Raw genomic sequence first — 15919 nt, 5'->3', positions numbered from 1 at the left:
TGGATTATGACAACTAACACAACTTTGCATGTATAGCCATAAAGAGAGTATATTATCTCCTTAACTGTGAAGTGAACATAAGTACCAGCTCCTCCAATAAGCCACACCTAGTGATAAGAATAGCTCCACCTGTCCCAGCCCAAGTAAGAGGCCCCACCCTGTGAAAGTCCTGAGCTCTCAGGGCAGGAGGCACAGACTAGGGAGGCAGCTGAAATGTGGCCCGACAGGTCTGATAGGAATCCAGAGACAGTGAGAGAGAGAGAGAGAAAGAGACAGGGAGGTTGCTGAGTGACTGACAAGTCTGTCAACCAGGTGGAGTTAGGAGCAGCCTGGCTATAACTAAGAACATTACATAGTTGTGTTGCTGAGTGTGGGACTGGATTGCACCTGATCATTTTACTGACAGAGAGGGAACCTCATGGCCCAGTGGACTCCCAACCACCACCACCACCAGACTTGACAGAGTGGAATTTCCCTCCTCTTCCCTGGCTGGAGCCGGGGGCAGATGGTCGCTCTGAGAGTTTGAGCAGAACTCAGGAAGGAGCAGTGAGAGGAAGGGTGGGAGGAGGTCTGGGGAGGGAGAGGAAGAGAAGCGAAGAGTGGACAGAAGAGGAGAGATGCTTCGCTACGGTTCAGGACGAACTGTTTCCACCACCACCACCACCACCACAACACAGGACTCTCCAGACTCTGAGGTAAGAAATCCCAGAGAAGTCAGGACAATGAATCTCTCCGTCTGCCTCCCCACTTTCCTCTCTCCTTTCTCCACTGTGTTTTGCAAACAGTTGAAGAATGTTCCCCCCCCCCCCTTCTTCTGTTTGTCCCCTTTTAACTCTGTAGCCACTTGTTTCTTGTTTGCATACATTGACATAGATTTACTCAGTCCCAGTTAACATTTTCTGTTCCCTGATCATCTGAAAGTTCGTGTTTGTTGTAGGATGTGTTCAGTTACAGGAGCACGTAATGGGAGCTGCGTGTGCTGGAGGCAGGGCTGTCATGTTTATTTGAACAGCTCTCTGATAAAGCAGGCCTTTGTACTAAACCGGCCTTTAAACTTATTCCCATTGTTTTGTTATGAAGAAAGAACAAATCCTAATGTAGTAAACAGAGTGTGATATGGGTTCATTACTACACTACTGTTTTTTCTTGTTAGTCTAAAAATCTTTTAAAATATTTTTTTTGTACAAGATATCTGTTTGTTACACAACCAAACAAAGCACTCACTGTGGTTTTACAATGTATATGTAAGCAGAGTTTTGAAACATTTACATACACTTTCTTTGCAGCTCTGTTGGCATTGACTATAAATAAACCCACAGTAGTGGACTGTTGAGGTCTGTGAGATGTGTTTACCATTCTATGCCTCAGTTTCAGTGATGTTTCAATGTCAACATCATTCTTATGATGACATAATGCAAACATTCATTTGTGTGCAGAACATAATTTATTTACTTTTTGTTTGTTTTTCTCAGAGGAGGATTAGACGCCTCAGGTTAACTCTTCACGCAGGAGATAATGGAAACAAGGAGCCAAAACCCGCAAACTCGGACACAGTAAGTTGTATACATCTCCCTCATTGAAATTCTACAATTAACCATGCTACATCCTGTCTATAAGTCTTGCTTGACAGCCCTATTTAGCTAGGTAAATGTTTAATAAATAGAGTTGAATCAAACCACATGCAACAAGGCACTCTCAAAAATAGTGATCTGAATACAACTGAAAATACAACATTAATTCATCATATAAAACAAATAAAAGAAATATGGTGGAGCCACTGAGATTAATGTGTGTTTTATTATCTGGACACAGTTACACAATCATGACAGGAGGGTGTGCTTGAGTGTGATATTACACACACAGCTGTTTCACATTTACTTTAAAGCTCAACTCCCATTTGTGTTGTAAATCTATTCCATACAATAGGAAATATTTCAAATACTTGCTGAACAGACAATATGTTTGATATTACACCTGAGGTACAGTATGAACCCAGACACTGGTAACTAAACAAACTTAGTACATATGCTAATTTGTACATATACAAATTAGCATTTTCTTACTGAAGTGCATAAATGCACTCTGCACAGTCTCCATGTCTGTTAGTTCACATTGTGACTGTGTGGATTATGATTGTGAGTAAATGCTGCAGACTGTGGGGGTGTGTGCTGTAGGTGACTCTGCCCCTGCCTTTGTTTGTGTTCAGGATCTGTGGTCCAGAGGCTGATGCCAAAGTTTGACAGTGAGAGAGTGTGAGAACTGATTGTAATACTTGGCACTGAGAAGGTTTTTGGTCCTTGGAAGCTCAGAATCCTTACAGAAACATGGTGGTATGTTTAGTATGAACCTTGTCCAGAGAGTATGGTGTTCGTCTTGTTACCACACCTCCACACTCTCCACTGATAGCACACTGCCGCAATCTCTGAATGTGCTTCCCTTTGGAAGGGTGTGACCATGACTATTGGAACTGATGACAGAGGACAGTCTGATCAAGAGTGAACACAAAGTGGAGAGTAGCAGACATGTGCTCGATGACGACATTTACTTCAGTGTGTGTTTAGTGAGGACGCAAAGTCTGCACCCCTGCAACTGTGCAGCTCCTTCTCCCTGAACAGACATCAGCAGCTCGAACTGCAGCGTGACTCTTTTTTATTTATTTATTTTTCTATACAGACAATCAACCAAGGCCTGATGTGCAATAAAATTGGTGAAAGGAAATGTAGAGAGTAAAAACACAATAGAAAGAAATGGCCTTAGAGGAATAATAACATTATGGGAAATTCCCTTATTCACTTTCTAGCCAAGAGTTAGCAGAAAGACTGGAAACAGTGGGGAAACAGCTAGCCTGGCTCTGAATTCACCTACCAGCAACTCTAAAGCTCACTAATAAATATATTTATATCTTGTTTGTTTAATACAATTTGCTGTTTTATGGCAGGTAGTTATGTGTAATTAATAAGCTTTAAAAGTTCTTGTTAGCGGATTGTGTTACATTTGGACAGAGCCATAGCTGTTTCTCCATTTCCAGTCTTTATGCTAAGCTAAGTTAAGCAGCTGCCGGCAGTAGCTTCATATTTATCGTATAAACGTCAGAGTGGTATCAATCTTCTCATCTAACTCTCAGCAAAAAAGTGAAGGGTATTTTTTAAAGTTAAGTCTTTTAAAGTGTTGAACTATTGCTATAAGATCCAAAGGTTTCCAAAAACACAAAAGTGGTGCTGGCCCACAATATAAGCTAATGTATATTCACTGAAGGGCTAAAACAAGCTACTATATCATTTGGATTTGAACCTGTAGCACAGTGTGGAAAAAATAACATTGGAGCCACTTCAGGGGAAATTGAAGGGGAAAATCAGGGTTCAAGAGGTTAAAAACTCACCTCTCTGTGTCCTCTTCATGTGCTCATTATGTATGCAGCGCTGAGCTTAGGACTCTGTGCAGGTGCTGCTGTAATTGCTGTGACACGTAGGGTAACTCTGTTGTTGTTGCAACAGCATTTAGTTCAAATACCAGCAAGCGTTTAAAAGCGACAGTGTTTTTTAGCCAATAAGCTTAAAGAAATTTCCACTGAGGTTGCTCAATCTTTGATCTAAGATGTAATCTGAAGGGAAGTTCAAATGTAGGTCACTTGCATGTGTATTTTGGTGACTTTGTGAAAACAAGGATAAAGGGAAGACATGAAGTTAATCAAGGAGGAAGGAAATGACGGATACATCCTCTGCCAGAGATATCTGGACATTGTGTTTAAGGGGAGACACTGTAGGTTAATAGGAAAAAAGAATTAACTAATAGATATATTAGAGTCAAAGGGTTTTACAGAGAGGATTTTGGATATCTCCTTTTATCACTTCATAAATAAGAAAATGGTGTCAACAGCCATAAAAAAACCCCAAATTTTTAGGTATAAAAAGTTACATAAATTAGGCTATGAATGATATATGAACAAACCCCTCTGTAAAACCTTCAGAATATAGATAGGGGTGAAACTGGAATGTTTGGTGTATGTAAGTGCTGCTGAAGTGGAGATTTCTGACTCAGAGTATGGCCTTTAAAGATATCGATTATAAAATCCCAAACATTACAGGTGATAGGGTAAAAAAAAAAAGAAGACTAACAGATATCAACATGAACATTTTTGTTAAAATATGCAAATGAGGCATTATCTAATGCTAACTTTTGCTGAATTTAGGAGAAATATGCAGGTGTATCAAAATGTGTATTTTGGATGTTTTTTTCCCCAATAGTCTGAAGGAAGACATGCTATGGAAGTAAAATAGCCCAACAACTCAAAATTGAAAAATGATGGTTTTGCCTGGGTTGGCTCCCCTTAAATAGGAATGCTGGTTAAAGTGGTTATTCATCATAAAATTAGAAAGGGGGAATACTGCAACCTCACACATCATGGACACAATCCAACCAGTGACTATGGCCTGAATGATATGTCAATGCATGCACGCACGCACGCACGCACACATCCACACACACACACACACACACACACACACACACACACACACACACACACACACACACACACACACACACACACACACACACACACACACACACACACACAGGACTTACACACAGTTGCTGCATATAGATATACATATAGTTCCTAGAGCTACATCATTAGATTGCATCTCCACAATGGCTGAAAGCCTCTTCAGCGTGAACATGATTCAGCCCAATAAGATACACAAGATGGTCTTTGTTTTATGACTTCAAATACTTTCTTGTTTGTGTCGTAAATAAGGAGCTAATCCAATCAGTCGAATCCTTCACAATGCAGTCATATGACTGCAGTCAGTAAACAAATTAAAATGTTTGACAATACACAACATATAGTTATTCTAAAGGGGCATCTTTAAGTAGTTAGGTAGTAAGATTATTTTTTGGGCTTTTTTATTTTCATTAGATAGTGAAGATAGACAGGAAAGGGGGCGAGAGAGAGAGAGAGAGGGGATGACATGCAGCAAAGGGCCGCAGGTCGCTGCCAAGGACTCAGCCTACTTGGGGCACATGCTACTGGGTGAGCTAGAGGTTGCCCCGTCTTTAACTACTTTTTACCATGGTTTTAACATGTTTAAATGATTCCGGCAGTGGATGACTTCTGTGAGGAGGTCATGCTCCTTAAGGCAACAACAGAAACTCGGTGTTCCTTCCACCAAAATTACACGGCTGCAGTTTACAAGAAGCAGGTAAACATTGTTCACCAGTGTGGTCAAATATTGGCATTGAAAAATTCAAAGCTGGATGGAGAGCACATACAACATTGTTATTCTGAGCTCTCTCTTAAAGAGAAGAAGGCTGCAGTGTTGTTAAAACATAAAGATGACTGTTCTTCCCTCCCATCTGCTGGAATTCACATCCGCCTATTAGCAGGCCTTCACCACTTCTCAACAGCATGTCCTCTGTAGATGAAGTGGTGGAGAAATGTGAGGCTTGGTTCTGTCCACAAGACAACACTGGCGTCTTTGTTCTAGTTCCTCCTAACTCTTATCTCTGAGAGATGTGGAGACTGATGCCTCTTTCTCTAGGTAATAGATCTATCTATCTATCTATCTATCTATCTATCTATCTATCTATCTATCTATCTATCTATCTATCTACCTATATAAAAACTCATACAGCACTTCTCAAAAACACACAAAAACATTTGAAGAAGTTATTTAAAACAAAACTAAAATATATAAAGACTCCAGGCACGAGATACAAAATATATGTTTTACATACAATTAGCAGCATTCTGCAACATAATTAAATTAAAACAGAATGACAGCACAAAAAAGCAACAATATTCAAAACAATTTGCTTGCATTATGGATTTTGTTGAGCGAGCACCTTATCTACATGTAACCAAAAAACTATGAATTATTGCAACAGAAAAGTTGCTAATTAAGAAGGCATCAATGCTGTGAATTTTTGCAAACAACAATAGCACTTATTTTCACTTTCCAGGGTCCACACCTGGAATAAAGTGAATCATCAACAGCAATCTTGAATCTTGATTTTTTTATTTTTCTTATTTCTGTAGGCTGAGAAAAAGAAGGATGTCAATGAACCATGGAAGAAGAAGAATGGGCTGATCCAAAGAGAGAGGCCAGCTGGCAGGGAGTCACCTCAGCAGGTAATGAACACATGAATAATAGGCATGGCACTGACATCCTTCTGTAAAAACACATTTCTATGCATGCACCCTCAGGCATTAATAATATATTCATGGATATTCAAGCTGAACAGAAGCTTGAAGATGACTGTAACAAATTTGATGTCTATCTATCTATCTATCTATCTATCTATCTATCTATCTATCTATCTATCTATCTATCTATCTATCTATCTATCTATCTATACATACTGTATACAGGTAAGTCTTCTTAATTTCCAAACTGTAATTTATCTGTGCCCATGACTATAACTGTCATTTGTTATTTAGTTATAGCATTGTTTAAAATGCTGCACTTCTCTTCTGCTGGTGTGCATCTGTTTTCATTGGTCGCACGGCTGCTCAAGGTACAAAAGGCAGATACGGCAGCAGCTCATGTACTGGGTTGCAGAAACATGACACCTTCAATACACACTGCACTTTTTTTTTAGCCATTTGTTCCCAGCCTCCTGTTTCCAGTGCTCAGCAGCAGTAGTGCTGGAAATACCTGATCAAGTGTACATATGCAGGCATGTGCTTCCACACACAAACATGTGATGCACTTGAAAGTGTGCATTTCTGTATAAGCAAGCACATTAATACACAAACACAATGGCAGTAAAGTCAGTCTCAATGGAGGGTGGCTACAGACACCTGACCGGTGCGATCCTGTCTCCCTCAGCAACTCGGAAACATGACCAATGGGGCGCCAGAGACATCGCTGCAGAATCATGGGCCCACAGTGTACGGTGTAGTGCAGAGGACAGGTTCAGACAGACAGCAGGTGGTGATGGCGCGCGAGTGGACGGCCAATCACCTTCAGGATGAGATGAAGTACATCAGGGAGGTGAGTGGAAACTAACAACACAAGCAGCTGGCTTTCAAAGCTGTGTGGGATGTTTTGTAGATAATGACTGTATGTTCTGTGTACAGGTGAGAGATTCTTTGGAGAAGGTGAGAGAGCGGATGTATGGGCAGTTTGGAGGAATGCAGCAATCAATGGATAAGCTTTCACAAGAAATCAGGGTAATGAATTGTGTAACACCGTATGACTGCTCCAAACTCCCTCATCAAGCTCCAGTCTGTGAAGCTGTGAATACATCTGAAAATATAGTGTGCCATGTGTGTCTGCAGGCTGCCAATTCACATCGGAGGAGTCTGGAGTCAGAGGTGAAGACCCGGACGACAGCCATGGAGAGCTTCGATCAGATGAACAGCTCTCTTATATCTGCTAACATCAGCCTGCAGGTAACAAATCAGTGTCACTGAGTTGGTGAAGACCTACTCCATGACAACAGCATGCCATCACAGAAAAGGCTGGCTTGATAATTAAAAGAAGTTTCCTTTGCAGAAATCCCTTCTGGAGAACTGTCAGAAAAGAGTTGACACAAGAGACGAGTTGAAGAGTTTGCGGAGCACCTGTGAGAAAACACAAGAAAAACTCAGAGACAAGGAGAGGGAGCTGACTGCTGCACAGGTTGAAAACCAGACTTTGAGACTACAGGTAATCATACATCTCTTTGTGTGTAAGCGCACACTCACTCTTTCACACAAACCCTCATGCATCCACAAATTTCAAAACATTACAGTATAAGTACCTACTCTGGCACATTCATTGAGACACTGGTCACCCAGCTGGTGTGACAAGTGGGCGCCTAAAATGGCCTGTTTGAAAATGGTCTGATGAGTTAATAGCAGTGGAGAGGAACAAAATGTGTAGTCGCTTTCCATTTGACAGCAAATAACCTACATTTCAAAGAATTAAGACCTATGAGAAAAAGCAGATAAAGCAGTATGCTTTGATCCAGCAGATTTGATAACAGATCATCTCACTGCAGCACGCTAACACATCTGCTGCATCTGCATCTTCTATTCTAGTGTCAATATGGAATAGTCAACCTAATTTCTGCTGTGCTGTGAATTGTCCAGGTGGAGTCTGCACAGGAGGCCAACAATCAAGCGCTGCACGAGCTCTCAGCAAAGCTAAAGCTGGAGTATGAGGAGAAGCTGCAGGAGGAGCAATGGAAACACAGGGAGGACATTGAAAAGCTACAGGTCTGCATTCTTTAGTCCTTATTCATTAATGCATCACATACAGTTTCAGTGTCAATAGAAACCAAATATTTGTGTCATAAGAACAGGATAGATGTGTGATGATTACTCAAGGTATCTCAAATATTTTTGTTTTTCACACATTTTACAAAGATTATGGTGAAAATTGTTCTCTAAAGCAAATTCAATGTTAATGACAGCCAAATTTTATTTGTAGATGCTAAATTCTTGATCATTTGATGAGCCATTTTAAAAGCAGTCCAACATCTAAACCAAAGTGTGTTTCTGCTCACACAGGCCCAACTTGATGAATACATCAGGCGACTGGAGGAAGCAGAGAAAAACATCAGGATTGCAGAGGCCAAGATTGCTGAAAGGGACCAGAGGATCATTGAAGTGGAGCGTCTCCTGGACTGTATGGGAAAGGTAAGGCACATTTTTTTACATAAAAATCTATCTACAATTCTTGCAGATAAAAAAAGACCTTATATTGAAAAATATTTTTTACAGGAAAAGAGTCAACTCCACAAGAAGCTGCAGGAATGTGAACAGCGTCTCCGCTTGATGGAGCTGACAGACAAAACTGATGCAACTGTAGCCAAAAGGTACAAAAAGAATGTCCCCATAAACAAACACCAGTGTGACGAAACAAACCCAACTCAAGGTCTACTTACTAGCTTTTCTGAGCTTTGAACTCAGTATCACACAGTCTTCATTAGCAGTTGGGATTTACTCCGTTGTCATGGAGTTGGATCTGAAGATGTTGCTGTTCTTTGTCAGCTGAACACGTAGAAAGCTTCAGAAAAGCTACTAGAAGTACCTTGAGTTGTGATTGACTATTTTCAAGGTCAGGATTAAACTTTCATGCTTAAAAAAAAGTATAGACACTAGAGTAATCACATGAAGCCATAGTAGTTCCAAAGCATTTGGACTATTAAAGGCTGCAAGCCAATCAGTGTGCTACAGTCCTTTTCCCTGCTAACGTTTGTTATCCTTGATCTGAGAAGCATCTGACCTGGCAGCACATTTCTGGAAAAGATAAACCCCTTTTCACCAGCGTAATAGACCTATGTACATCTGGTTTTAACTGGTTCCTGGTCCTGTTTAGGTCCAAAGTGCTGCAATCTGAATCTGTGGATCTCCGTGAGAGAATCAAACACTTGAACGACATGGTGTTCTGCCAGCAGAGGAAAGTCAAAGGAATGATCGAGGAGGTGAGCAGAGTTTATGTATCTGTGTGTGAATACTTGTGTTTTAATAATGGGTGTGGATGAAATGCATACGTCAGCTGAAGTAGTAGAAGTTTGTTTCCCAACAAGAGTATGGATGAGTTTAATGAACACAAGGAATATAATACTTAATCTGACCAAGAGTCAATAAAGAGTGGGGTGCCGTGCTGGCCTAGTGGTTAAAATGCATAATCGATAGATATATATATATACACGAGTTCATAAAACAGTTTGGTTTTCCAAAACATTATCCCTTATATTAAGTATTTATCATACTGTATCTCGCAGGATTCTTCTTGAAGTGTTGCATGGACTGTTTTTATACTTTAATATACAGTAAGATCACAATATTGGATTGAATAAACTGATCAGAGAAAAGATCTGGCTGAAACACATGATAATTGTTTTCAATCTTAAATTTGTGAAGGTTGAAACATTGCGAGCCCAAGTCGCTCAGAAGGATATGTTCATCTCAGAGCTTCTGGACAGAATTGCGATAGTGGAGTGTGAGGTAAGAAAAATACATCACTGTGTGTTTACTGCATGTTTCATTTTTGGTGTGGTGTTGTAATCTGCAGCATGGCTACAGGACAGATGATTGTCTGGGCTGCTGAGCACTCAATATCCTGAACTTTCAGCTATGTCTGTGTAGTTTTCTCGTGTCACTGCACCTATCTAGTTTCTTTCATGTTAAGTGGTCCTTTGCATGTACCTGACCTGACAGTGTTGTTTCCTCTTTTCCTTTTCCCAGAATAATGAATTAGAAGACAAGCTGAAGTATTTTATGTCCACACAGAATAAACCGAAACCGCGAGAGGTTTTGGAAACCAGGGAGATAGGAGTAGGCTGTGATCTGCTCCCCAGGTAAGAAGTAAAGTTAGGGAAACATTTTTAGTAACATCAGGTTATATTTGGTGCTTCATTTGGAGGTGGTTTCTCATTCTGATGTCTGACTGTGCATCTGCAGACGTGAAGCAAAAAGGCATGATGCTGAACCTCTTGTTCAGTATGAACCAACTAATCTCCATCCCATACAACACCCACTACCTGTTCAACCTCCACCACCAGTGAAACCTCCATCACCCACTCTACCTCCATCACTGATACAACCTCTAGCCCCCACACAACCTTCATCCCCCACAGAACCTTTATCCCCCACACAACCTTCATCTCCTACATTTCCCATTCAACAACCATTCCACTACCTAACAACACCCAACCAACCAAGGACGTTCAAGTCTAACAACCCTCCACCCAGCAGGCTGGAGTCCAGTTTACTGAGGTACACTCCCGTCCAGTACAGCCGCTTCCTATCGTCCAACCCCTTGGAGCAGAGTGGGATGTTCCCTTCCACCCGCCTGTCTGAATCTGAGTCTCCTGTGAGTTCAGTCCAGTCTGGGAGAGATGAGATGGACGCAGAAACAAACAAAGATACACAATCGAGTCCTGAGGAACCCACTTCTTCCCTGTTCTCTTCTCAACCAAGATCAAGAGCACCTCGAGTTTATTCACCGTACATGAAACTTATGGAAATAACAGCAAAGATAAACATAGAGTGATCTTGAAGCAGTAGTTTGATAATATGGGAAATACATGTATTTGCTTTCTTGCCAACAGTTAAATGAGAAGATTAATACCACTCTAATTTTTTAATGTAACTATATATCCACAGCTAGCAGCTGGTAAGCTTAGCTTAGCATAAATACAGAAAAAGGGGGAAAGAGCTAGCCTACAGGCTTTGTCCAAAAGTTAGAAACTCTGCCTGCCAGGGCTGTCATTTTTTTTTATTAGGAATCGCGTTCAATTGTGGGAAAAAATAAAAAATTCAAACCTGTACGAATTCAAAATGTACAGTCTGACAAACCGTTTACAGAGGATGCTCTTAAAATATCTCAAATACGTATATAACTAAAAGAGCACTCAAAGAGCACAGACCTCTGCCATGCTCTATCTTGCAATGGTAACAAAAGTAAAAGATAATTTGGGTCTCTGCCCAATGATTCAGATCCGCTCCAAAATGTAATTGGTTCTTCCTTGGCCGATGCTACACTCCTCGACCAAGTTTCATGCCATTCTGGCCAGTGTAGTTTTTTGTAATCCTGCTGACAAACCAACAAACAAACAAACCAATCCTAAAACATAACCTCTTTGGCGGAGGTAATAGTTAACAAATTAATTAGTAAGCTTTGGTGCTGGTAGGCAAATTTTGCAGACCGCCCAGAAAACTACCATATAGGTTGTGCAAATTGCTCATTACAACTAGAGATGGCTCCGATACTGCCTAAAACGCTGGTATCGGTATCGGGAAGTACTAGAGTTTATGCACCGATCAGATACCATGTAATAAAGCCCTAAAGAAAATCTACGTTAAAGTAGTTTATTTATGTTATTTTTCTGTTATAACTGACAAAACTGTCAAACTGGATAATAAAAGAAAGTTCTGGGGCGTTCATTGTTCATGTTTCAAAAAGCGTTTAACCTGAGCCAGACCGACAACAAAGATAGAAATAATATCACATCCATACAGGGATAGTAGTATACAGCTGTTAAAACATAATAAAATATATGACACACTGGTATCGGATCGGTACTCGGTATCGGCTGATACGCAAGTTCAAGTATCAGTACGGCTAATCTATGACTTGTAGTTATATATTGCTGCTGTTAAAGCTAAGATAAGTGCAGTTACATATTTACTGTACAGTTGGTGGTATTGATCCTCTCTTCTAACTCTTGGCAATAAATCAAATAAGCGTAATTCCTAAAATGTTGAAGTCCTTTTAAACCCAGTTGTCTTTGGTCTTATTTTCACTGCTGGTTATCTTTTATAAAAATAACGTCACACATATGCATATTACTCCTTTCTCTGTCACATATGTTGGAGAACATGATTCTGGTTGATGATGTAAAAAGTCTTATGTAGGTTTTCAGCCTATGTTTTCATGTTTAATGATAATAAATTGTTGCTTGCTGTAGGGTGTAAATAATCTGAAGCTCTGTAAAAAATATTTTGTAAGTAATGTACTGAAGGATTGTGTTGTTTACATGGAATGTAGCCTGTTGCTTATGGAACTATGAAGGTTGAGACGGTTATTGTGTTTATATATCATTTTATATTGGCTCTGTACAAATTAACTGAAAATTATTTTGTTATTGTCACATTATGTACAAAATATTTATTAATATGCTTTGTGCCTTTGTGAACTGCCTACTATCTGATACTGGTGGTGGGAACGAATCTCTTTAAATTGGCAACAGGGTAATATTGTAATATAATATAAAGTGAATTTCTGTGTTAATGATGAGACTGGTCTATCACTTTAAAGGTAGATAGACCTTATTGAGGTGACTGCCATTCTTGAGCCACAGGCACAAGTATTATCCAGCTGTTTTCTGCACTGCCACAACTGTGTTTAAAAGATCTTTATGATGTGCCTTTTCCTTAAAGATACATATCATACTGTGACTAATGATAAGAGGCAAGCGTATGTTTGGATAATAAAGACTTTACTGTGTAAGTACCTAGAAATCCTGATTGTGTCAGCACTTACATACTATGCAACCTCATACATTTTCTAAAGCCATATGTATGACTACTTCACTGTTCAGCTAGTAAGAAACAAAATAAAATTTCCTTCGGGATGAATAAAGTATCTATCTATCTATCTATCTAAACACAAAAAGGGCTTAAAAAACGGTTTGTATTCCCTCCATTTCTAATGATTCAATTTCACACTTAATATCATGCATAAACACTGAACTCCAGATAAACTTTATGTAAATATGCAAAAGCTTAGTGACTATATTTTAGGATTTGTTTTAGTCTTCTGTACAGTATAGAAAAGTGTATTTTTAGGGCTGTTGTTTTTTTGCATTTACAGTAAATGCTGGCTACACAATGCAAATCTATTGTTGTCTGGTGAAAACTCAGCTATTTCCCTCAACCAAATATTATTTGTTATTGTAATTTTTATATGTTGTGCAATGAAGACAGACAAATTCAAAGTGAGGTAGCAGTTGTTGATAACAGTTATGTTGCAAGACAAATTGTAGATTGACAAAAAAGTCCACACTGCTGTGTGTTTTAAATTAAAACAAAGAGGTATAAATGGACATTTGACTAGGATCAGGAGTACACGGACAAACAAAAATAAAAACTCATATTGTGAATAAAGTACACCCAATTCTGATACTGTTTCTATTAGTTTGTGGGATTTTGATTAGAAGAGAGGATGAGAGTTGAGAGTGTTCATGTGGAGAAAACTACAAAATGTAAGAAAGCCATTGATGTTTTACAATGTATGGTGTGTTCTGACTTGGTACATGGACATGAATGCCTACATGCATTGAAGAAGAGAGAGTTGCAACATAATAAATCAAATAAAAATATATTTTTTGAAAAAAGAAATTTAGCGATAAAGTCTACTGAGATTTTATTCCAACTGTGCAGCTGCAGCCACATGTTAAATTTACTATGAACTCTGAGAGGGGACAGAAAGGACACAGCTGTACCCTCTTGGTTGAAGTTAGGTCATTGTGTTGTTGCGCTGAATGAGAAATGGTTGGCACAGTGGTTGGGAAACATCCTGACTGGGAAATGCAGCTATGGAAAATCTGAGATTCTGAATCCTATTCAGACAGACTGCACTGATTACAGAGAAGAAAGAAATATCTTTAGAAGATTACAGACAAAACTCTTTGCAATGTAAATGTGATGCTGATGACTATATTTGACCTGCAGAGGGCAGCAAATGACCTTTACTGGCTGTGACATGTTAGCATGTTAGAGGTGCATTACACCAGTGGTTTTAAAAGTGGGGTCCGGGGACCCCCAGGGGTCCTTGAGGGGGTTTGAGTGGTCCCCAACAAAAATGGGAATCATATATTTTCACTATAATTCCATCCATAAGTAACACAATGACAGAATGTATGACTACTTTGATCATGCATTGGTTTCATACACTTTCTGTAATAAAACATCTAAAAGCAGTCATTATTTGACGAGACATAAGGAATGGGACAAAATATAAAATTCACCGTCTAATTTTGAACAGTATTGGATCGAAGCGGTAGAGAATCAAAAGCAAAGTAAAATAATATCTAGTCTATACAACAAAATTTGCTTGGATTTGGCAGATACATACATTAGATGTGAGAAATAAATGGGAACTGGAGGCCAATACCATTATCCCGGATGATGTGATGTGTGGAACAGTCCTGGGTGTCTTGGCATAAATGACTAAATAGTCCAAATTGGAGGGAATTTGCCTGGAAGTTGAGAATGCGGTATTTTATTAATACATACTGTGTGTATATGTTTATACTTATATTGTTTATATTCTTTTTATCCTTATTATATTTGAGAATGTGTGACATGCACCAACAACACCATGACAAATTCCTTGTATGTACTTGGTAAACGTACTTGGCAATAAAGCCCTTTCTGATTCTGATTCTGATTCAAAACACCCTTTGTAATATATGGCTATGACAAGAGGTCTAGCCCCCTCTGCCGGAGAGGTTGTAGAGTAATTGGGGATTTCTCACACACCTTTTGGGACTGCCCAAAAAATACAAGTATACTAGAAGGAGGTAGTGAGAGTAATTGGAGAGATATTGGGGTTGAACATATTAGCTGAACCACAGAGACTAATTTTAGGGAACACACATTTAAGAGGGTTGGGAAAAAACTAATTGTAGCCTATATATATAGAGCTATTCTGGTGTTAGTAGCCCATAAAATGATTACGAGGAACTGGCTTAAACCCCATCCACCCACCCTAGATCAGTGGACCCAAAGAGTCAAAGCTGTCAATTGTATGGAAAATATAACAGCAAAATTACAATTCAGGATGGACATTTATTTAGAGAGGTGGTCGCCTGTCATACAGTACACGGCAATTGAATAGAGTGTTGAATTAGAACTGGACACTTGCAATTAGGAAAGCATGTCGATTTTTGTGTATATAAGTGCATGTCAATACTATCTGTTTTTGTACCATGTTGTGTGAGATGCTTTGTCAAGGATCTTGTTTTAATAAATGTTAAAAAAAAAAGAAAGAAAAAAAACCCCCATCTAAAAGCAAAAACCCTATCAGATGGGGCACCCTGGGACAACATCTTGGGTCTGTGGTCTAATATGTGTCAGTTAATGGGTCCTTGACGTGAAAAGGTTTGGGAACCACTACATTACATTGTCCTGTACGCAAGTATTTTTTATTCATGGTTGGTGAAGGCATGTCCCGCCCTACTCTGCATTAGTCTGCCTGTGAATGGCTTACACTGACATTCTAACCAACCCAACCAGAGCAGGCAACGAGTACTAGCCAATCAGAGGGAGAGTAGGGCGGGTCATGCCTTCACAATTGCCTTCGCCATCCTAGGAAAAATAAAATTGGCGTCCTGTACAGTGGGGGGCGGTAGAGCTATACCTCAGTTAGAGTTGGAATTCAGCACACAAAGAAGAAGAACCCACACACACACACACACA

General features: G+C 39.6%; 1 protein-coding gene across 5 annotated transcripts; it reads left to right on the top strand.

Annotated features, from left to right (window-relative positions):
- The first annotated feature begins 190 nt into the window (after window positions 1-190).
- myzap (myocardial zonula adherens protein) lies at window positions 191-12950 on the top strand. 5 transcript variants are annotated; one of them, XM_078249133.1, is made up of 14 exons: window positions 191-695; window positions 1473-1553; window positions 6038-6130; window positions 6831-6995; window positions 7082-7174; window positions 7283-7396; window positions 7488-7652; window positions 8078-8203; window positions 8498-8626; window positions 8711-8805; window positions 9309-9414; window positions 9857-9940; window positions 10226-10293; window positions 10397-12950. In XM_078249133.1, exons 1-14 carry the CDS (start codon window positions 618-620, stop codon window positions 10986-10988), a joined length of 1989 nt encoding a protein of 662 aa, XP_078105259.1. In that variant the 5' UTR covers window positions 191-617; the 3' UTR covers window positions 10989-12950. The 5 variants fall into 5 exon arrangements, with proteins under 5 accessions (XP_078105259.1, XP_078105248.1, XP_078105238.1 ...); XM_078249122.1 differs by having other exon boundaries at window positions 192-695; window positions 7500-7652; window positions 10181-10293; XM_078249112.1 differs by having other exon boundaries at window positions 192-695; window positions 10181-10293.
- Window positions 12951-15919: the final 2969 nt, after the last annotated feature.

The sequence above is a fragment of the Sander vitreus genome, chromosome 1 (assembly GCF_031162955.1).
Source record: "Sander vitreus isolate 19-12246 chromosome 1, sanVit1, whole genome shotgun sequence".
NCBI lineage: Eukaryota > Metazoa > Chordata > Actinopteri > Perciformes > Percidae > Sander > Sander vitreus.
Note: the sequence above shows the minus strand (reverse complement) of the source record. Positions and strands in the feature narration are given on the sequence as shown.